Genomic DNA, 24,395 nt, shown 5'->3' on the forward strand with positions numbered 1-24,395 from the left:
GTCGCGGTGTGCGGGCTTCTCACTGCGGTGGCTTCTCTTGCTGCGGAGCATGGGCTCTAGGCACACGGGCTTCAGTAGTTGCAGCATGCGGGCTCAGCAGTTGCGGCACGGGGGCCCTAGGGTGCGTGGGCTTCAGTAGCTGCGGCACACGGGCTTAGCTGCTCTGCGGCATGTGGGATGTTCCCAGAGCAGGGCTCGAACGTGTGTCCCCTGCATTGGCAGGTGGATTCTTAACCACTGCGCCACCGCCACCAGAGAAGTCCCCAGACTGGATAGATTTAAATGGGCTGTGGGGGACTTCCCCGGTGGTCCAGTGGTAAAGAATCCGCCTTCCAATGCAGGGGGACTCAGGTTCGATCCAGGCCGCAGGGCAACTGAGCCCGCACACCACAACTACTGAGCCCGGGCGCCTCAACTAGAGAGCCGCGTGCTGCAAACTACAGAGCCCATGCGCCACAACTACAGAGCCTATGCACCCTGGAGCCCACACGCCACAACTAGAGAGAGAAAACCCGCATGCCACAACTAGAGAGAAGCCCACGTGCCGCAACTAGAGAGGAGCCCATGTGCCGCAACAAAGATCTCACGTGCCGCAACTAAGACCAACGCAGCCAACAAACAAACAAACAGGGCCCAGGAATGTGTGCGGCAGCATTTTTTTTAAAATAAAGAAAAAAAAAGGGCTGTGGACAAGAATTTCAAATCAGTCTAGAAGGACATTTTCATCACTGAAATCCATCTACTTTTATTCTTTTTGGGTTTTCATGATAATTGTTCAAGACTTGTAATGTTTTTAAATTTTATGGCATCAGTGAACAAGAAATGAAGTATCAGATGTTATTAAAACCCCTTAACACAGTCAGGAGAAACGAAGAACGGCACCAGAGTACAAATCAACATAACTCTTAATTCATTCCTTTCTTTCTCTAATGGGAGAGACACTTGTGCATTTACACAGATAATCTACAATTATTTAACATGGTATCTTTACAAAAGACCCTCAGAGGTGAGTTTATAATTTAAAAATAAATACTGAGACAGATAAGGAAAAGTTAAGTGCAGTGCCCAATACAGCTAACATGTGGGTAAGTGTTCTGGATAAAGACCGATCCAAGCCCATTCTCAGCTCCACCACGTTACCTAATAGCTGTGTGATCTTGGGTAAGTTACTAAGCTTCCCGGAGCGTCAATTTCCTCCTTCATAAAAGCATGTGCAGTACTAACTCATTGTTGAGAGGATTAAATGCAGGGGGCAAAAAGACCAAAATGTACAAGGCACTTTAATAGTACAATTCCTAATATAGAGTGATTTCTGTGAATGATTAGAAAATTACTTTATGAGCCTTTTTTTTGTATGACACTTTAAAAATATATGTATGAGAGTTCTACAATCTCAAGATTCACTCTCGTGTTCAGCATAAAAGACCAAGTTACCAAAAAATACTCATTTGAGTATAAAAACATGCTCATAAATATTCAGTCTTCTTAATTTGAAACTGAAATTAATACGTAGATATTAATCAACTATAACTTTTCAACAGACTCCATAAACTACATAGGATAAGCTAGTCAAGCTGAGCAGAAAGATAAGAGCTCAAGACATACCACAAGCACAGAGACATAAAGTGCTATTTAAAACAGGAAGTGTGATAACGAAGGGTTTTTTTCTTTAAAAAGCATGACATTCAGTATAAGAGAACATTTATTAAGTTCTCAACCCTGAAACAAATGCCTTGACTATTTAATTTAACAAAGTTATACTTTGAATGCAATAATATGTCAGACCCTCACAACTTAAGATGTGCATAATTTTATAGAGGATTATGTAGGACTAATAAAACTGATAATAATTACAACAACATTGGCTATCATTTAGTCAGCACAGGTTTCTTACTTTCTCACAATAAATCAGTGAGAGAGGAAGGAAAAAAACCTGTTATCCCCATAAAGATGAACTGACTGACACTCAGGAAGATTATGTAACTTGTCCAAGGTTACAAATAGTAAGTGACAGAACAGAGATTTGAACCCATGATTGTTATCACTTTAAAAACCAATACTCTTTCTGCCCCAAATTGCTTCTCTAGGCAGAACATTAGGAAATGGAACTAAATCACTGGGAAGATCTCTTGAAAATCTAGGATTTAAATTCTTTTTACTAATAAGCTAATATACCTGAGGGTATTAAGCTTCAAGCCCCTGCCCCAACAAGCAACTCTCCAACCCCTACCCGCTTCAGGGAAAAAAGCAAGACAGGAAGACGTAGAAAGGAAGAAAGAATTACTTAACATTAAATCTTTCACATACAAAAGGGTGATCTGCCGGTAATGAACAGCACTAAGAAAGTGAGAGCACGAGGACAGGAAAGAATTGAGATTAGTCATTAGGGAAGAACTTCCTGACAACAAATATTGAGACACCGGAACACATTATCAGAGAACATTATGTAGGATAAACTGAAGAAAATACAACCTCATGAAGGGCTGTCAACACACAAACAGTATCAACATACACACAAGATGGGGAAGTACAAATATAGCCTACTTGGCTCAGCCTCATTTATAATTTAAAATAGAAAAGAAAAAAAAGAAACTGGTAAAATAAGCTTGACAGCAACAGTCAGGAGACTGCACTACCATTCTGTCAGCCTAAGTACAAGTTAGCAAAATGCTAACCCAATATTTGTGCCACATTTTTCAAAAGACCCATCAAGGCACAGGTACCATTTTATATTTTCCTTCAATTCACTATCCATTAAAACACAGCATCTCTATTTCCTCTGCAAATTCATGTTCAGACTAGAACCAGTGCTCTAGTCTAGGCTCAAAGTTAGTCATCACAGATGCACTGGTAAAATAAAACCCAAATTCTGCTAGTTTCTTAAGTATGTTTTGGGAGAATTTTGAATGAAAAATATCACAAACATAACTTCCTTTGGGATTAAAAACAAAACAAAACCCCCCCACATAACTTTGGTGGAATTATTAGACCTAGGAGAATCGTGTCTGTTCCACACGCCTGTACTCCTTTCTCTCACTACATGAAATCAACCCATCCAAAGTTGATCGCCTTAGGAAACTGCAGAGTCAACGATTCCGTTTATCCCTTTCCAATGTCAGCTGAGTCTTGATGTGAACCTTTACTAACCTGTAAATAAATGAGAAGTCTACATGTTCCTGGTAGTAAGAGGATTCTCTCACTTTCATTATAAAAAGAAATATGTTTCTTTCATGATGATTATGTTATTATCAGGGAAAAAAAGGGGTACTTCCATTAAAGAACAAATACACTCAAGTCAGCCAAGTTAATGCTTTTATATTCCTTCCCTTTTTTTCTCTACAGCCACTGCCATCCAAAAGAGAAGTAACCTCTCAGCCTCTGGTCCTACCTAAAACCCTCTCCTTTACACAATCAGAAGAGACTTCGGACCATTAATTATTTGGTTCTAATAATACACCCCAGTAGTTGAGAGCATAAGTACTTGCTTTTGGGAGACCTAAAATCTAGGGCAGACCTACCTTGTGAGTAGAGAAGGATCTGCATCTCTAAAAGAACGCATGTAAACACCTGTACCAAGTTCTCCAGGCCCAGGAGCTCGAAGACCTCTCGGAGCGGGTAATCGGAGAGAGGAAGTTCACTGGGGCCCGGCCTCTGACAGATGACAGGTTCATAAACACCATAAAATTTCAGTGATCTCCCTGGAGGAGGAAGGGGCACCTCATAGAGAATATTATGGATGTAGCTCTCAAGCGGCAAGGGTGGTGGCTGCTGTGAGGTAACTGCCTTGTAAAGCTGGATAAGGAATTTCTTGCAGGCCTGCATGAAAGGCAGTGGTGTGATCAAACATATACTTTTTGAAACATACAGGGTGTCTCTGCTGATGTCGTAAGAGTTGTATCGCTGGAGTTTCAAAAGGGAAGTGGTATCTCCCTCGTCAATACTGCTTGCCAGTGAGTCCATGCTGCAGGAGGATGAAGCATACAAGCTGCTGTAATGCTCTGCGTTGTGCATCTGGTAGAGCGTCTGCATTGCTGTGCAGATTTGCTTACTTGTAACTTCTTCATAAAAAGTGAGAACAAAACCGTAGGTACGAGAACCATCTTCCCGGGTAATTATAAATGAGTGGAACTGAGGGTCTTTATTGTCAGTTTGTGTTCTGAAAGACAGCCCTTTAGGCATGCACAACTGTGGAGGAAGGAGAAGAAAAGCATCAGAAGGCAGTACACAACTTCAAACCAGAAAAAAATGTTTGTGAAGCTCCATCTGAGCTTGTGACCTTCATTAAGTCATGTAACTTCTCTGAGCCTCGGTTTCTTTATCTACAACATTTGCTGCATCAGTGACTTGAAGACAAAATATGCAAGGGCACTTTACAAATATTTAGTATTTAAGGACTATTTTTAGAATAACATTGATAATGTTTCAGAGGAATACACAGACAGGTGAAGGCTCATTTGATAAATGGAAAAAAAGTTAAAGAGAATAATAAAAACAACAGTATCATTTTTGCTATTTTGAACAATATTATCCTTAGGAAAATAAACTTTGAAAATTAAATGATTTTTGATTTACTGAAGCAGAAGGGTAGAAACAAGACATTTTAGATTATTTCCAGCAGAGATCATGCCCCAGGTCTTGGGAACTATGCAGGCTTGAGTCAAACTTGGGAATAAAATTACGTGAGGAGTTAAAGATGCTATATTTAAGATACTTACAAAGCACAAGAAATTAAAATCGAGTCTTTAAAACATTTTAAACAAATTATAGAAAATTTGAAATACACTAAGGAAAACAGAACTTGTAATTCAACTATCCTAAAATAACGATCATTATTAACTTTTCTGTTATTCCTTTCTACTTTTGTATTACAATATACTTTCTGCATAGAAATAATTTTACCATACATTATGACATTTTTTTTTCAGATTTAATAATCTATCTGGTGTAAAATTTAGAAGTTCTCCCAAATCCCCACATTACCAAAAAAATGTAATTCACCTAACAGTTACATGTCCTTCATCCAAACTGTGAACAAACACTTATTAAGTGCCTTTCTGAGCTAGGCCCTGTGATGGTGGTACAATGGTGAGAAAGACACAGTTCCTGCTCCTCTGAAGCTTCCAGTCCAGTAAGGATGACAGATGATTAAAAAATTATAAAAAAATAAAATTATAAAGTATTGGAAGTGCTATGATAGGGTAAATATAGGCTGCTAAGAAAAAACACAGCAGGAGGACATAAATGAGAAAAGAGGGAGCCACCAGGGGAAAAAATGAAGGAAGCCCAAGCGGAGACCTGAGGATAAGTATAGGTGTGTATAGGTGTTAGTGAGGGGCTTCCCTGGTGGCGCAGTGGTTGCGTGTCCGCCTGCCGATGCAGGGGAACCGGGTTCGCGCCCCGGTCTGGGAGGATCCCACGTGCCGCGGAGCGGCTGGGCCCGTGAGCCATGGCCGCTGAGCCTGCGCGTCCGGAGCCTGTGCTCCACAACGGGAGAGGCCACAACAGAGGAAGGCCCGCATACCACACACACACACAAAAAAAACGAGCCCAGAAGACAGAATGTGAGGTTTTGGGGAACTGAAACCTGCTCTTTAGCTCACCTACTCTGCTGGGGGCCTTCAGACAATCCCAGTCCTCAGCCTGGAACCACCCTAACTCACATCCAGTAGAGCAAAGGGGCTACCCTGCCAAACCCTACCCAAACTGCAGATCTGTAAGCAAAATGATGATTTTGTTGTTTTAAATCAAGAGACTACAGCCCTGAGGTCAAATCCAATCTGCCACTTGTTTTTGAAAATAAAATTTTGTTGGAACACAACCACGCTCCTCCATTTAAGCACTGTCTATAGCTGCTTTTGCACTACAACAGCAGAGCTGAATAACTGCAACAGAGACTGCATGGCCCACAACGCTCAGCTATTTACTATCTGGCCCTTTGTGGAAAAAAAAACCCTGCCAGCCTATGTTTTAAGCCACTTAAGTAACATTGGGATGGTTTGTTATAGAGCTATATATACCCAAAACACTCCCTTACTTCCTGTAAGTCTCCATATAAATACTACCTTAAAGAGGCCTTCCTTTATCTTTCCATAAAAAATAGTGTTTTCATCCTATAAATGCCATTAAAATGTCACTTCTCCTCTAAAAAGTCTTTGTTGAATGAAGCAGTTAAAATCCTGCACCACAGTATACATATGTACATTGTATACTGACACACAGTAGTTTCTCAAATTTTGTTTCATCTCTAGATTGAAAACTACTCAAGGACTGGTAATAGCCTTAACCATTCAAGAGTACCACACATGGAACAATACACTATTTGGGGCCATAACAAATGGTGACTGATAAAGATAAAAAGCAAAAATTGTGAAGCTCAGCATAAGTATCCCAGTGAAAATGTCTTTATATTTTATATCACTGAATATAAGAATATAAGAATTGGAAAGAGCTATGGTAGCTTTACTTAATTATTATTATATATGTATGTTGACAAAAATTAAATTACTGTGTACATTTGGGCAAAATAAGATATAGATTTAGGTTAAACACATGAATACCTCGATTTGTTAGGGGGAAATTCTGCTTATTCCTAATCTTGGGAATAAAAGGCCATGGCAGAATATTTTCATAATGAGGCCTTCATAATTAAAGCTGCTTTCACCATAACAAGTCAATGAGATCTTCTACTGATTATGAATGAAAACTCATCTGACACATTTAACTATAGTCAATAAAGATTGTAGGAAGGATGATCTGAGTCAGTCTTGCTCCAGGCTAAGCTCAAACCTGCACAGCATAGTGCATGGCACACGGAAGTATTTGTTGAATGAATGAATGAATAAATGAATGAACAAGAAAACAATCAAAAACAACAGCTCGGGGTACAGGATCAGATTTAGTTCATCTCCTCATTCAATCTGTAGTTTTCTTTTTACATCAAATAGGCAATACAGAAACACAGTGACCTCCAAAGTCAACATAAAGATTTAATTTAATTGACAAGGTTTCCTGACATCATAAACCACAAAATTCCAGCTCAAACTGTTTTTGAACAGCTGCCAAATATTCCCTTAAGGATTTGTAGTTTTCGTCAGCATGCATTCAAACATCTACAGGAAAACCTTGCCAAAAGTTGTGCTCAAAATGAAGAATGACTCTCTATGCTACAGATAACAGATGTAAGAATTATTAAATGCTCTTCCGACACATCAACAAAACTAAGAATTATATTTCTAATCTGGGAACCATAAATTGGAAAATGCTATTGCTTTTTCATTTTTAAAAGTGAGAATCATATGATTTGTCAAGTTTATTTTTCATAATCCTGAACTGTTAAGTCAAGATTTGCTCACCATGGCTTTCAACAACATCTTTTATCCCCTGATATTGCTGTTTACCAACAATATCCCCTCTCCACCCCACTCTCCCACAACAACTAAAAATTTAGAGTTGTCACTGCTGACCACATTGTCGCTGGCAATCAGACTACTCTAGCCAAACTGGGCTCACAATGCTGTGTACCTCTCCTGGTTTGAGTGACCAAATGTCCTTATTATCTCTCTGGACTCTTTTAGGCAGTGTGGCTAGAATTTTAACAATTCTTTTTTCCATTTTCTATAGTTCTATTAATCCCACTCCTTCTCTCTTACTATATAAATAAAACTCTCAATGAGTCAGCTTGCCCTTCCTTTTTTCCTTCCTTCTTTCCCTCTCTTTCCTTTCTTCATTTAATAAACATTTATTTTATGTCATGTTTTGCATTAGATCTTGATAACTCAAAAGACAAATATGAAAATAATCCCTTACTTCTGGGAGCTTCTAGCCTAATAGGAAAGAAAGACATATAAACCAGCAGTTATAAAATAATGTAATCAATACTGCTACAGAGTGTGTTCAAAGTATTATAGGAATAGAGAAGACAGAGCACCTAATCATTCCTGCTTAAGAGATGGTTTTGCAGTGGAGGTGACAGCTGAACAAAGACAGGGAATGGACGTACTGTAAGCAAGCATATAGACCTTCATTTATTCAATGATTAGAACCTCTACTATGTGCAAAGCTAGGGAGATAGCAATGAATAAAAGAGAGTGTTCCTGTCCTAATGGTACTTACTTTATAGCAGGAGACAGGGAGTAGACAACTAGCTACATAATTAATTAATTGCAACTGTAACAGTGCTACAAAAAGGTACAAGGTGCCAAGAGAACCTAAGGGGACCTGGCTGAACGCTGGAAGGCTGACGGAAGGTGGTGGTTAGAGATGGCTTCTCTGAGGAACATGTTTACAATGAAATCTGAAGGGTCAATACGAAGAATTCACTAGGGGAAGGAGAAGTGGAAGAGCCTTCCAAAGAGAGGTGAAAGCAGAAGCAGAAGCTGTAGTGTGAGGAACAAAAAGGACAGGCGCAGGAGGCCAGTTAGACAGCTATTGCAGGAGTCCAGGTAAGAGGGCTTGCTGGTTTGGACTAAGGCGGGTATGCAGAAGCAGAGAGAAGTAGATGATAACTGACTGCATATGGGAGAGGGTGAGAAAGTGGGAACTTTCAAGCACGATGCTAGATTTTTGGCTTAGGCACCTAGGTGGATGGTTGTACCATTCACTGACCAAGATTGGTGGGAAGCCTGTGAATTCAGTTTGGGGTATGCTGAGTCTGAGATGCCGGTGAAATATCCTAGCTGCGATGTTAAGAAAACAAGTGGGCTCCCCCAGTAATGGCTGGATTAAAACCCCCATTCCTATGATTTTATTGTGAGACATGAACTTCAAGCTGGGTCAAAATGAGGGCTTACTTTCATTCCAATGTCAGATCTATTAATGTAACTAAGGGTTATCCATTTCAAATTCAAGTACTTCCTGAGTCTGTCAAAAGTATATAGTGCTCTTTTTCCTTGCATTTTGCAAGATGGATGTCTAAATAGGTTTTTTCCAGCCAACCCTTTACCCTTTACTCTTCGCTCATCATTCCACTCCACCCTTCTTTGTGATCAAAGTAAATAGTAAATTGTAAACTTAAGAGCTTTACAGATTATAAACAGCTATATAATAGTCATTACTCTTTAGTTACCTGAAATATCATATATCAGATGTTTCATTTAGGACATATATAAGAAAAAGAATCTTTATATTTCACAAAACTTGCTTAAAAAAGTATTAACCGTATTTTCTTCCTAACAATTTCTAGGTTCTCTACATTCTTAAGGATAAGCTCCATCTATTAGAACATTACATAGACAGTCATGGATGCCAATATGCAGATTTCCTTAAAGAGATCTGAAATGGGGGTGGTGGGGTGTGGGGGGAGACAGGGGAACTTCAGCTCCATTTGCAGTGTTTTGTTTCATTTAAGAGGAAAGGTATGACTCTGAAGCAAATCTGTCAAATGTTGACATGTTAGTTCTGGGTGATGGGTATATGACTTGTTTTGTTCTCTCTGTTTTATGATACTTCCATTTTTTTCCCCACAAAAATCTGTGAATCCACAACCAAGAGACATAAAAGCAATTAATTCAGAAGCAATTCCAAATGTCACATATCTATTTTCTGCTATATATGTACTGCACTCATATACATGGAATTTTTTTTTATTTAACAAGTTTCATTGCTTTGGGGTACTTAATTTGTATGAAATTAATGACCCTTATCCAAAGCTCCACTTTGTTAGCAGAATGAGTGATATCACAGAAGGTGATAATTTATTGGAGTAGGGTTTTACTAAAGGCAAGCACAAAGCTTTATACCTTTAGGTGGGAATAAATTATAGCTTCATACAAATGTACTTACTAATAAATCAAAGAGGAAATTAAGGGAAGTAAATCTATGACCCAAATGCAGACTAGTTTAATGGGATGCTTTTCAGAGATTTTCAAGGAGTACCAGCAAATCCCTTTAGATTTGCAGCAATAAACAAAATGTTGTATGGTGCTTAAGCCTCGAAACACAAGCCTACATGTCTATTCAGAGGGAAATGTTTTCTGCTTACGTAAAATAACTCAGAGAGAAGGGGTAAAGAAAATATCAAAGACTGATCAAGGAAGCTGATAATTGCTTTAGAGATGAATGTTATGCAGATAGAGGTAAAGGCTAACACAGATATCTTACTGTTAATCCATCCAAATGATTAAAAGTAATAAAACACATCAAGTGTGGCATTTTGTTCCAAATGACTGTGGATTCATATTGTAGTAAGAAACTAGTTTTGGACACCATTCTGATTTCTCACAGAATAATTTATACTTTGAAATATATTACTAATTTAAGAAGATTAAGTGTTGTAATCTATTTACATTCTTATCCATTTTTCCACTGCTTCATTTAGGCACTCTTTTCTTTAATATCTTTCCATCAATTTGCTGGCATAAGCAGCTGATAAATTATTTTCTGTCACTGCTGTTTGCTCACTGTTTTAATCAGAAGCTTGTCTGTGCTCCTCCAAGTCTCATAAATATAACTAGCAGTTGTGTTCCTCTTAATACCTATAGCACTGTCTTCACCAAAGATGAGGCTAGGCCCCACAGTATGACCTTCCAGCAAAATGGCAACTCTCATTATTTTGGTATAGGGTAACAGTTAAGAGAAATAAGTACACTGTGCTCTGTAAAGAATCAAAGTCGAACTGCCAAGTGCCTTAGGCATCTGTCCTTAGAAAAAGTACCATGCTATTCCATCCTTGGAGTAAGTCCAGACTGGAATGGGTTTACTGTGATAGAGAAATACAGCAAAGGATCCAATGTGACCCATATCATTTTGGGGCATGTCAAAACCAAGGTACACAGCTTTTCTTTGGGGGAGGCAGCATGCAGGTGGGAAAAAAGTGAGCTAGAGAGTAAAAATGATCGGGATTTAACCTCTGAGACTCCCTGTATAACTCTGGGCAAGTAAACTTAACCTCTGTAAAATATGAATAAGAATCCTCACTGGGTACATGTAAGCATGTATGTGAAAGTAACATTCATGAGGTATCTAGCGGGCATCTACTACTAAATATTAATTTTCTTCCCTTACAGTATCACATCATAATGGGGTCTTTTGGCTCCACCTTTAAAATACTCAAAAAGAACCACAGCTATGTGTCTCACTCCACCTTTCTTTTCTTCTTTTTTGGCCACGCCACATGGCATGCGGGATCTTAGTTCCCCGACCAGGGATAGAACCCATGCCCCCCTGCAGTGTAAGTGCGGAGTCTTAACCACTGGACCGCCAGGGAAGTCCCTGTCCACCTTTAATCACTTCTGTGCCTATCGTGCCTGATCTCTGATTTACTCACTTTGGGGGCCCCTGATTTTTATAATCACAGAGATCATGGAGGAACAAAATATTATCTAGGCTTCTAAGAAGGACCCTTCCTAAATGACCTGAAAATTATGACCTACTGTATTTTTAAGAACCTCTAAAGGGACTTACAATCACCACTGGTAACTCATTACATTAATTTAAATTCCTTATAAACAAATTCCTACTAATGTCTAAATGATGCACTGAAGTTCCTTTCCTACCTTACTTTGTGAATATGATAAATTACAGACCCATCATACAACATTCCTTGAAATATGAAAACTGCAATCATGCTCCTTCCATCAGGCTCCACTTCAGGCCAAGAAAATGATATCACTGTTACCAAAGTGTCTATGTATTAATTAATACAAATTCACCACACAGCTTAATAGCTGGAAAAGAAAATGGGCTTTGAGGGTCTGTTACATACACTTATTAGCTATGGGGACCTTAGGCAAGTTACTTAACCTCTCTGAGCTTCATTTTCTACATCTGTAAAATGAGGATAATATATCTTAAAGAATTTTTTATTTAAAGGGTTAAATTAAATGAAATAATGTAGACATTCAAAATATAGTCACTACTGTCATCTTAAAATAAAAAGAAGGCTGAAGAGGAAAAAAAAAACACCAAAAACCAAACACATACCATGTTTACTGCATCTTGATCGAAAGGGTTCCATTCTATATTCTGAGGATAGTGGGCCAGAACTTTGGATTTGAATGTTCTTCTCAAAGGACTCTGGTCAAAATTTTCACCTACAACAGATAATTAGTAATTAGTTAATATCTACAATTTTTTCAAAAGCATGTCATAGTTTTATTTTTATTTTCTATATATACTGACTGATAATATTGAAATCTGATTCAATTTCTACCTCTAATAGTCTCAGTTGTAAATTTTTCAATGGACATCTGAAAAGGAACTGTTAATAAGAGATGTGCATTTAAAAGTTCAGAATCTGAATTTTAAAATCCTGGCTACACAACTGATACTAAAAATCAAGACATGTGAAAATAATCCTTGCTGTAACCTAATTACTGTCCTCATTTCAACATGTGGTGACCAAAAAAAAAAAAAAATCTATTTGGAAACATTTAACTCACTAAAGAAACATCTCAAATTAAGCTAATTATACTTCTTAAGATCCTGAAATTTTGTACATGGATAGACTTAATGCTGCAGTGCCCAAAGGAGGCAACTTTGCTTGAGTTCCCACAAAAATCTCTGGTAATTTTGACTGCATCGCCATGCTTTTACAAGTAACATTATTAACAGAATCAGAAACATCATTACTGAGTTGTCTGGTTTAGCAGACAGAACAAATTAAGCACACTAACCTCTGAAAAGAAACAAGCTATTCTAAGCCATTTTCATCACCTGTTAAAATTCTGGAAAGGTAAAAGACTATCCTTTGATTATTATATATAAGAAAATTCAGTAATAATTGTTAGCTCAGTTCTTTATGTCCTTGACCAAATTAACTCCCATGAGACCTGTTACCTCCAAATGCCTTACTTTCACAAAATATTTTAATATGGATGGATCTTAAATTCTCAGTGTCAAAAAGTTGAGATTAAGGAATTAGAAGACCTCGGGAGCAATACCATTCTGTCTCCTGTGTTCTTTCTACTTGTTAAGTTCTAAGTAAGTACGAAACACAAGCTGATGTATTAAAAGATAAATGCCACCTACCAGTATCTGTACAAATAAAAATATCATAAAGCAATTCATGAGTCATTTGGACACCTAGTTAGACTCAGTTTCCATCTCTGGTAAAAATATAAAAGATGTATACTAAAACACCTTTCAGTGCAAAACTTATCAGATCACAGAAGGAGGGAAAAGTCACACTGTAAAATCTTGTTGGAGACTGCAATATAAAATACACAGGAGCGTTTCTGAATAAAGGCACATAATTTAAATAGATTTACTGCAGCAACTAACCTTTTACTTCTAATTTAAGTCCTTGGCTAATGATCATTTTCCTTTGGATTCCTCTCACTTATTTAGGCAAGCACTTCATCTCTATGTCTTTCTAACTCATATTTCCATCTTCTAAGAGATAGAGAGCTTTCACTTCTAGAAGAGAAACTGTCAAAGGCATCCCTAAGGAAAGTTTATCAATTTCTGCACCATGCCTCTAGGGTATGGGAAAGTCAATGGAAAATGTGAAACCATCCATGGGTCACTATGTCTGAAGAAAGGAGTCAGGGCTCATGGTTGATTTCAGAAAGGGTAAATGGTATCTTTAAGCTGGTACTAGATTCTCATGTAAACGCTAAGAATTTTTAGATTATTTACTTCTTCATTAAAAAAAGAAAGGTCACTTTTCACTTCAAGACAGAGAAAAACAAAAACAAAAATTCTCTCCTGGTTCTAAGGTTTATGCTGCTGACAGTGCTAGTGACACAGCAACGGGATATCCTCAGATAATATCCAGCGGTCAAGAAACCCTCTCCTTCGCCCACCCTCAAATACCAAAAATGCTTATTTTATCATTCACAAATGTAAATAAAATATGAAATACTGCAGGAGCAGAAGAAACAGCATATAATGCAGGATATTACTCCTTGCAACACTTACCTTTTAATGAATTCCTGCCTCAGTTTGGTTAAAATAGTTAACATTACCTTCATTCATATATCAAGTTACTAATGGGTCGGGAAATAAATCAGAAAAGTCATGACACTGCCATTTTCAATATAATTGTCCTGTTAAGGAAGGAACACCACACCCTCTTGAGGCACGATGAATCAACCAGAAGAGAGAGAAGGAAAACCACCTCCAGGGAAAAAGAATTTCACAAAAACAAAAACCCACGAAACAGAAATACAAATCTAACAAAAGAAAAACAGGACCACCACCATCACTTCTTATTGGACTGCTTTAAAAGGGGGGAAGATCATTGCTATATACACAGCTGTCTTGGCAAATATTATTTTGAAGAAAATTTGGAGAAAATCTGAGTGATAATTCTGATAACACTGTTAAGGATTCAGAAGTGAGTAAATGCAGCTATTCCTACTAGTACCAGTCAAAGAAGAGAATCTTGGAGATGCCTTTTGGAGGTGTCAGACAGAGCAACAACCTAACCTTTGCACTTTGAACCCATGAACCTCTAACATAGAATTTACTGCTAGGACTTAGCAGGAAAAATGAATCAGTCTAAGAATTTGGATTCCCAGGAAATGGAAATTACATAAGTATGCTTTACTTAACTTAAAATCCACCTTTTAAACATTATCCTGAAATAAACAAGGATTATAAATTTGTGCAAATATTAATATCCCCCACGACAACTACAAGTGGACTTAATTTCAAGTAATATTGCCAAGTAACCTCCTACTGACCTTAAGCTACAGTTAAGACTTTCCTCCTAAGAATATAGGACATATCTGCCAAGAGAGCTTAAACACTAATGAATAAATAATTTCTTCAAGGCTTGAAGCAAATGAGGTCTTTACAAAAATTAAGATTCAAATGAGAAAACAGAAATACAAAATAATACCTTTTTTTTGCCTAAGCAAAACTGAATAAAGAAGCAATTTGATGGGCTTGGGATGAATTAAAATAATAATTTCTAACACCTCAACTTTTATTTTTATTTTTACCTGAAGTCGTATTTGCAGCATCTTGGCTCTTGCCATGACGATCTGCTTCTAGCCATTGGTACAAAACTACATAATGTAACAGAAACAAAAAAGCTTTATGAACAAAGAAACACAAACAAACAAAAAAGCAAAAATGACTGTGAAGAATGGAAAATGAGAATTAAAAAATTAAACAAACGCAATTAAACATGAGACATTAACATCAACGGAACATAGCTTAACACTAACAGTACGTAGCTTATAAGCTATTAGTAATAAGAAAGGAAAGAGAATAGGTAATTGTATTTTAATGTAATAAGTGAAATGCTATTGAAACATCTGTAACAGTTATTCATATGGGAAAAAGTACACACTTTTCTTAATGCTAATTTAAAGAGAAATATCAGGAGAAAGCTAATGTTTCCATAGTCAGATATAATAAAATATGGTAGTAAGACTAAATGACCCACTATGGAAATTGCATCCCAATTTCTGCAAACCTATCAGAATGTCTGAAGTCCAAAAAACTGACTATACCAAATGCTGACACGTAGGCAAAGAGAACTCTCGTAAATTGGTGGTGGTAATGCAAAAAGGTACAGCCACTTAGGAAAGACAGTTTGCAGTTTCTTACAAGGCTAAACATAGTCCTACTATATGATCCTATAACCCTAGTCTAATCAGTAGAGAAACATAATACAAATTTCAAGAGGAGCAACCTACAATATGCCTGATGAATACTTGTCAAAACTGTCAAGGTCATCAAAAACAAGTAAGGTCTGAGAAACTGTCATAGCCGAGAGGAGCCTAAGGAGACAAGACAACTGAATGTAAATGTGGTATATTTGATGGGTTCCTCCAACAGAAAAAGGACATTAAGTAAACAAAAGGAAATCTGAATGGAGTATAGACTTTAGTTAACAATAATGTATCATACTGATTCATTAATTGCAACACAAGCATCATACTACCCTAGGATGTTAATGACAGGGAAAACTGTGCATGGAGGGAGGTGTGGTGGGGTGTATAAGGGAACTCTCTTATTATCTTCTCAATTTTTCTGTAAACCTAAAACTGTTCTAAAAATCAAGTCTGTTTTTAAAAATTACATTCCAATATTTAATGTAAGGACAAAAACATATATTATATCCAATCTTATAAGTAGTCTACCTTTTGCAAAGGCTAACACAGATATCTTACTGTTAATCCATCCAAATGATTAAAAGTAATAAAACACATCAAGTGTGGCATTTTGTTCCAAATGACTGTGGATTCATATTGTAGTAAGAAACTAGTTTTGGACACCATTCTGATTTCTCACAGAATAATTTATACTTTGAAATATAATGCTAATTTAAGAAGATTAAGTGTTGTAATCTATTTACATTCTTATCCATTTTTCCACTGCTTCATTTAGGCACTCTTTTCTTTAGTATCTTTCCATCAATTTGCTGGCATAAGCAGCTGATAAATTATTTTCTGTCACTGCTGTTTGCTCACTATTTTAATCAGAAGCTTGTCTGTGCTCCTCCAAGTCTCATAAATATAACTAACAGTTGTGTTTCTCTTAATACCTATAGCACTGTCTTCACCAAAGATGAGGCTAGGCCCCACAGTATGAACTTCCAGCAAAATGGCAACTCTCATTATTTTGGTATAGGGTAACAGTTAAGAGAAATAAGCTATGCAAACACAAGCTCAAGTTTGCTCGGTACAGAGATTCCATTAGTCAACTATCCTCTTATGTACCATTAACTAAGAAGTATCAACTCTTGGGGAAAAGTTTACTACGATGAGGACACAGGCTATTAAAAAATTCACACTAGAGCTCTGTAACTTAGAAGGTTTGAAGGGTGTGTAAACTTCTGTATGTCTTAGAGATGTCAGAGTCTTTCCTTTAAAGGCCAAATAATGATCACTGTAGGGTCCGAATAGCCAGGGAACCTTCCTATCCACATCTCAAAGGTCTGCATGATCCCAAGAGAGTAGCACAGGCTAAGCTTCTACTTTGGGATGCTATTTACCTATCCACAGATATCGTGAGACTTCTAGATCCCAAACAAGGTTTGCAGAAATTTTCTATGCTCTCCCTCCACAAAACAACAAAAACAGGGCTGGGAAAGCTACCTATGGAACTCCTGAACTGAACGAATAAAGGAACTGATTCATTATAAATGGCTAAGGGCACCCTGAAATCACGACGGAAATTATTTGGATCTTTAGGGACAGCCAGAACTGTGAACTGACATCCATCTATCATCAGGGATAGATGACCCAGAACAGACCTCTGAACAGCCCCCCAAAATACACCCAGTGTGCAAAGCCCTTGGTTGAGGGTGCCCCAGTGGGCACACAAGTCAGTGCCCTCCTCCACTCCTCCAGGTTACTGCATACTCCTGGGGGGCAATATTGTTACAACTGGGACTAACATGAAAGAAGTGGAGAAGCAGACCTCACTCATTGAATATATACTACAGGTGTTTCCTCCTTCTGGGTCATAGGAATAACAACTACTAATTAGAGCAGTAGCAGAGTAGGGTAGTATTAGATTACTTACTCCAAGTGACACAAATATCTCCCCATTTAGAAGAGCAAGCATGAATTTTACAAATGATGCTGAATATCCCTCTTACAGAAATGAGACACAAAGTAGGGAAACTAATCCATTCAATGGTCTGATAATTCTGCCTAGCTCTTATCTAAAGCCTATCCTGCCCTGTTTAAGGTGTAAACTCTTGGCTGTGTTCAGAGTATCACTGCCTTTATATTTACCAATTACTTCATATAGCCTTTGTTTCTGGTTTTACTGGACAAAAAGAAAAAATATGAAAGCTATTCCAGATCATTTTACTCTGGCCAGTTATATGGAGAATGGTACATAAGCAAAAGTAATTTTAACAGATTTGAGATTCAATTATTTTATTACTGCCTCCAGATCACCAAAATCCAATTAACTATGGCCTAAATAATTCTGAGAATTTCCAGCGAAATAAGTGCATCTGCTTCATGCAAAGCTATAATGTGAATCACCATTAGACCAAATCTGGATTGGCACTGGGAGTAAGGGACCCTGCCCCCAGCTCCGAGTCACTGGTGAGGATTTCTACAGGCTGTGCATGAGGTTGCAAGTAGAGGGAGATCTGTGAACCTTGGAGCTATTTCTCAGGCTGAGAGACCCTGTTACATATTTCTTCACTCATCTCCTCTCTGAACCTTCCCACTTCTAGGGCCCCAGTGAGTTCCCTCCCTTGTTGTCCATTTCCACCACAGTCTATTTCTGAACAGGGTATTTCTCCACAAAACAAGGCCAAGTCTCCCAATACTTCCCTATGCTCCTGTCCCTGAAGGATATCACTGAAGTCTAGATGCTTTAAAGAAAGTTTGCTGATAGGAATAATGAAAACAGAAGGGAAGTTGAAACAGGTAATTTCTTCTGCCCTGTCCCTTTTTCATTGGGTTCCTTTTCTCTCTAGAGGTAAAGTTAAAACACACACACACACACACACACACACACACACACGGACAGAATACTCACAGTCAGTAATCTTTCCTCGGTATTTTGATAAAGGTGAGAGGAGGAAATGGAGATACTATGGATGCTGCCTAAGAAGTCCATGCTGAGGCAAAGAAAAAGGGATGATATGGTGGTGAGGTAACTCTTCTCCTTCCCTTGTCTAACCCTACAGGTCTCCAAATGTCTATCTCCAAAGACCCAGCCTGAATTAGTATGAGCGGGAGTTGGGAGAGGGGATACTAGGCAGCAGTGGGTCCTACAAGAGACTGACCAGGGAAAGAGAAATGGGAGTGGGTGAGGAGGGGTGGGCACCTTCACGGCGGTAACTAAAATAAAGGGGCACTCCTGTGACATTCACAGAAAGACATTTCCTGCACATGTGCTGTCTCTACACCACAGTAAGCTGTCCCCTTCGAAGCACATCCCCCAGGAGGCTGCATATTCACTCTTCATTCTGATAATTCTCCAACTATTTAGACATCTCTGAGCAGGCGACGTATAAGCAGAGACCTGATGAAGTAGTAGCCATCACAGAGTTAACACACAGAGCTTACTATAGGCAGGTGTTATTCTAAGTGCTCTACATATATTAACCCATTTCATCATCATAATTACTCTATGAAGTAGGTCCCATTATTGTTCTCATTTTACAGATGTAGAAACTGAGGCGCAGAAAGGTTGAATAACTTGCTCAGGTCAGATAACGAGGAAATTCAAACCTAAGCAGTCTGACTCCAGAGTCTGTGCTCTTAATTCTATGTACGAGGTCATCTCAGGAAAGAGTATTTCAGGCAAGGGAAAGAGCAAGTGGACAGTCCCTGTGGTACAAGTGAGCTTGTCCCAGCTGAGACGCAGCAAGACCAGGACACCAATGCATCTGAGTGAGGTGGTGGAAAATGAAGTCAGAGAGATAGCCAGGAGCCAGATAAAACAGGACCTTGTAGGCTGTGGTGTGGACTTTTGATTTTATACTAAGTATCCTGGGAAGTAACTGGAGCGTCTTAAACAGAGAAGTGACTTTGTTTTAAAAAGATCATCGTGGCAGCTGAGAGAACAGACTGTAGTGGTCAAGGGTAGATGCAAAGAGATCAGTTAGAAGCTTCTGCAACAGTCCAGGCAAGAGATGATGGCAGTATGGATTAGAGAGCGCTAGGGTGGTCAGAAGTGATAAGATTCTAAATACATTCCGAAGGCATAAAATATTATGTATGATTTACCGATGGATTAGATGTGAGAGAAACGAACAGTCAAGAAGGATATCGTGATACCATGGATTTTGGCCTAAGCACCTGGATGAATAGGGTAGCTGTTAACTGAAACAAGGAACAATGGAGAAGACGGGGATTTTACTGTGGGGAAGAGGGCTGTCAGGGAGCTGGAATGAAGAATTCAGTTTTGGATATGTTAACTCTGAGATGCCTATTAGATATCCAAGAGAAGTTTTTGAATAAGCATTTAGATACACAAATGTTTAAAAATTTTTATTTATTTATTTATTTATTTATTTATTTATTTATGGCTGTGTTGGGTCCTCATTGCTGCGCATGGTCTTTCTTTAGTTGCGATGAGCGGGGGCTACTCTTTGTTGCAGTGTGCGGGCTTCTCATTGCGGTGGCTTCTCTTGTTGCGGAGCACGGGCTCTAGGTGCGTGGGCTTCAGTAGTTGGGGCACGTGGGCTCTAGAGCACAGCCTCAGTAGACGTGGCACATGGGCTTAGTTGCTCCGCGGCGTATGGGATCTTTCCAGACCAGGGCTTGAACCCGTGTCCCCTGCATTGGCAGGCGAATTCTTAACCACTGCGCCACCAGGGAAGCCCCTAGATATATGAATTTAAATTCAGGGGGAAAGTTAGAAACATAAAAAGGACGGTATTTAACATCACAGGGCTGGGTAAGATCACTTAGAAAATGACTGTAGATGAAGAGAGGAAGCCTGGGGTCAGACCTAGGGGACTCAAGCAACACTGAGAGACTGGGAAGAGGATGAGGAACTGGCAAAAAGATAAATGAGAAAAAGCAGTCAGTAAGGTAAGAGAAAACCAGAAGCATCATGGAAGCCAAGTTAAAGAAAATGTTTTAACAAGGACGGTGCTGACAACAGGAAGTCACTGTGACCTTGACAAAGAGATTTCTGTGTGGTGTGGGGGTGAAAACCTGTCTGGTGTTGTTCCAAGAAAGACTGCAAAGAGAGGAAGTCGAGGCAGAGAGCATAATCAACTCTTCTGAGGAGTTCTGCTGGAAAGATGATAAAGGGATAATATTGGAGGAGAATGTGGGGTTGAGGGAAGGGTTTCAGGTTTTGTTTTGTTAAAGACAGGAGGATGTTAACTCATTCAAGAAACATTTCCAGTGTGCCTACACTATGCCAGGCACAGTGACTGATGCTCTAGGTCTGATCAGGACAGTCCAGTCCTCTGAGGATCTCTCACTCTCCTATCTTGCCTTCCTAATTCTACACAGAGAGCTGGTTTGCCCGTTCCATACTACATTATGGCTGATACAGGGTGTACTCCCCAGGCAACCACACTTCTTATCCCCAGCATACAGCTTACTTACTTTATCCTTGTAAGCCTTTATGAAACAGAACAAGACCCTCTGAAGCCCTCCCAAGTACAAATCCTTTCCATGTCACCCATTTCTTGTTTGCAGGAAATAGGCTTCATTCAGCCTCCTTGACCTTCCCTGAGTCCCAGAGGGCAGATTCAAACAGTTGCTTATCAGGGAAGGGAGGGAATGCAGAAACAAAGGAGGAGTAGTCAAGAAAGAGTAGTGCAGCCACAGGGCTGGGTCCTGGTTCCATCACAAGGAATATACTTAACAAAATACCTTTGAGTTCTTCTGCAGGAACTAAGGCCCCCACCCAGGTGGAGGATGGTAACTTCAGGCTGAGCACAAGAGTCCTGGAACACTGCCCTGTTACCTTACCACCAATCAATCAGAGGAAAGTCTGCACAGAGTGGAAGAGAACAAAGACCCTGACGCCCTCCTCAAATAATTCTCCCTTTAAAAATTTCATGGTAGAGCAGAGTCTTCGGAGTTGGTTTTCAGACATGAGTCCGCTTTCTCCCCAGGCTGCTGGCCTCCTGAATAAAGCAACCTTTCCATTCCTACCAGCACTTGTCTCTCAAGTATTGGTTTTCAAGCATCAAGCAGCCAAACCTGAGTTTGATAACAGTTATCCAGGACACTGAATCCACGAGGGACTGCATTCTCTCCACTTTATCTTTTCTCCCTCTGGCACTCCTTGAAATAGTCCCAAACCATTCTCACTTGAATAAGCCATGCCAATAATCTTAGCACCAATGAACAGCTATTACTGATCCTGGATTTATGACAGACAGTAGGTGCTCACCAACATCCATGTTCTCCTCTCCTTCCCAATATCCTTGCATCTGGGTGGGGGCCAAAAGACTATTTCTTACCAATGAAATGGGAGCAGAAGTGATGGGTGTCACCTCCAGCTTGAGGCACACAACCTGTCTTTCTTCTGCTACTCATCAGCTAAATGCAAATGGAAATGGGGCCTTAAAGACGGGAAAGCTACACATGGAAGAAACCTGGCTCACTGAATGCCTCTGCAAAACAGAGCCCCTTCTCACCTTGGCCTACATTAGACTAAACAATGAATGAGAAATAAGTTTCTATTGTTTTGAGCCACTGATAGTCTAGGGTTGTTATTACAACAGTTAGCTATTTTTATATTTCTGGATTAGCCTCAATTTTAATTTGTGTTAGTTTTGACCTTCTGACTATAATGCCAAACCCTGACTATACTGCACCTTCTCTTCCTTGGTAATGCTCTACATTGCCTGCTACTGTGCTCAAATGCATGATGAGTATAGTTCTTCAAATATGGGATAGAATTTGCCCATTTTCTACGAATGCTCTCTACCTTTCACAGAAGAAGCCATATACCCACCACTAAGCTACTAATCAAGACCACAGGTTTTAACTCACGATGGGCCTATTAGCCTTTCTAAATATACAACCTCTAAATCCAGCTGGCAATCTTGCAGATGTAGGCTGCTGGTCACAAAGGGAACCAAGCAAAAGAAGCTGGAGGGATCTCTGAAAATTCATAGACACTACTGAAAAATGTTCATCGATAAAGAAACCTGAATTCTGGTAAGCCTAAAAGTTTATTTTGATTAAGATCTTAATAAAAGTACATCAACATACATCCAGTAAGTTGTGAATTTCTAAGAGACTCATAATATATTTCCTTCTTGATTACATCAAATTTAAAGAGCCATGCTTTATTTAGTTAACATTAAATATAAATACACTTCAATTACACAAGTTTATTCACTGGGAACCAAAGGAGTACACAATACAGATATTCTGCTTCAAACTCAGCTGGAGGTACCCCAATTTAATTCTGTCCCTAACCACCTGGAGTTAGTGCGGGCAGTATCCATTAGAGGGCATGGTTCCCAATAAGACTGCCCTGATTTCAGAGATTCCGCAGGCCACCTGCACTTCTCACAGACTGGCAATACATTTGGAAGTTCCCACAAACCCCTCTAGTCTGACAATTTATAACTCACAGAACTCAGGAAAATGCTATACTTATGATTGTAGTTTTATTACAAGGGATACAAATCAGAAGGACCAGACAAATGAAGATACACACAGGTTGAGGTCTGGGAAAGATTGCAGAACTTTCATGCTCTCTCCTTGTGGACTCAGGGTGTGTTACACACCACCTCACCCCCTCAACAATGTGTTCATCAACCAGGAAGCTCCACTGAGATTTGGTGTCTAAAGTTTGGGGCTCGACTGGGAGCCTGAACCAAGATGGTGGAGTAGAAGGACATGCTCTCACTCCCTCTTGTGAGAACACCAGAATCACAACTAGCTGCTGGACAATCATCGACAGGAAGACACTGGAACTCACCAAAAAAGATACCCCACATCCAAAGACAAAGGAGAAGCCAGAATGAGACGGGAGGAGGGGCGCAATCACAGTAAAATCAAATCCCATAACTGCTGGGTGGGTGACTCACAGATTGGAAAAAAATTATACCACAGAAGTCCACCCACTGGAGTGAAGGTTCTGAGCCCCCCGTCAGGCTTCCCAACCTGGAGGTCCAGCAACAGGAGGAGGAAATCCTAGAGAATCAGACTTTGAAGGCTAGTGGGGTTTGATTGCAGGACTTTGACAGGACTGGGGGAAACAGAGACTCCACTCTTGGAGGGCACACACAAAGTAGTGTGCACATCGGGACTCAGGGGAAGGAGCAGTGACCCCAGGGGAGACTGAACCAGACCTACCTGCTAGTGTTGGAGGGTTTCCTGTGGAGTCGGAGGTGGCTGTGGCTCACCGTGGGGATAAGGACACTGGCAGCAGAAGTTCTGGGAAGTACTCCTTGGTGGGAGCCCTCCCAGAGTCCGCCATTAGCCCCACCAAAGAGCCCCGGTAGGCTCCAGTGTTGGGTTGCCTCAGGCCAAACAACCAACAGGGAGGACCCAGCACCAACCATCAGCAGACAATGGATTAAAGTTTTACTGAGCTCTGCCCACCAGAGGAACGCCAGCTCTACCCACCACCAGTCCCTCCCATCAGGAAACCTGCACAAGCCTCTGAGATAGCCTCATCCACCAGAGGACAGACGGCAGAAGCAAGAACAACTACAATCCTGCAGCCTGTGGAACAAAAATCACATTCACAGAAAGACAGACAAGATGAAAAGGCAGAGGGCTATGTACCAGATGAAGAAACAGGATAAAACCCCAGAAAAACAACTAAATGAAGTGGAGATACGCAACCTTCCAGAAAAAGAATTCAGAATGATAGTGAAGATGATCCAGAACCTGGGAAAAACAATAGAGGCAAAGATCGAGAAGATGCAGATGTTTAACAAAGACCTAGAAGAATTAAAGAACAAACAAACAGAGATGAACAATACAATAACTGAAATGAAAAATACACTAGAAGGAATCAATAGCAGAATAACTGAGGCAGAAGAACGGATAAGTGACCTGGAAGACAGAATGGTGGAATTCACTGCTGCGGAA

General features: G+C 39.6%; 1 protein-coding gene across 1 annotated transcript in view; it reads right to left on the reverse strand.

Annotated features, from left to right (window-relative positions):
- DENND5B (DENN domain containing 5B) overlaps window positions 1-24,395 on the reverse strand; it is a 226,603-nt gene that overhangs the window by 104,675 nt on the left and 97,533 nt on the right. Inside the window, exons 2-4 of the mRNA XM_028491163.2 lie at window positions 14,886-14,951; window positions 11,920-12,029; window positions 3,519-4,185 (exon numbers count right to left, since the gene is read on the reverse strand). Of these exons, the coding sequence (XP_028346964.1) occupies window positions 3,519-4,185; window positions 11,920-12,029; window positions 14,886-14,951 (843 nt within the window). The remainder of the gene's footprint in view (window positions 1-3,518; window positions 4,186-11,919; window positions 12,030-14,885; window positions 14,952-24,395) is intronic.

This window comes from Physeter macrocephalus, chromosome 6, assembly GCF_002837175.3.
Source record: "Physeter macrocephalus isolate SW-GA chromosome 6, ASM283717v5, whole genome shotgun sequence".
Lineage (NCBI taxonomy): Eukaryota > Metazoa > Chordata > Mammalia > Artiodactyla > Physeteridae > Physeter > Physeter macrocephalus.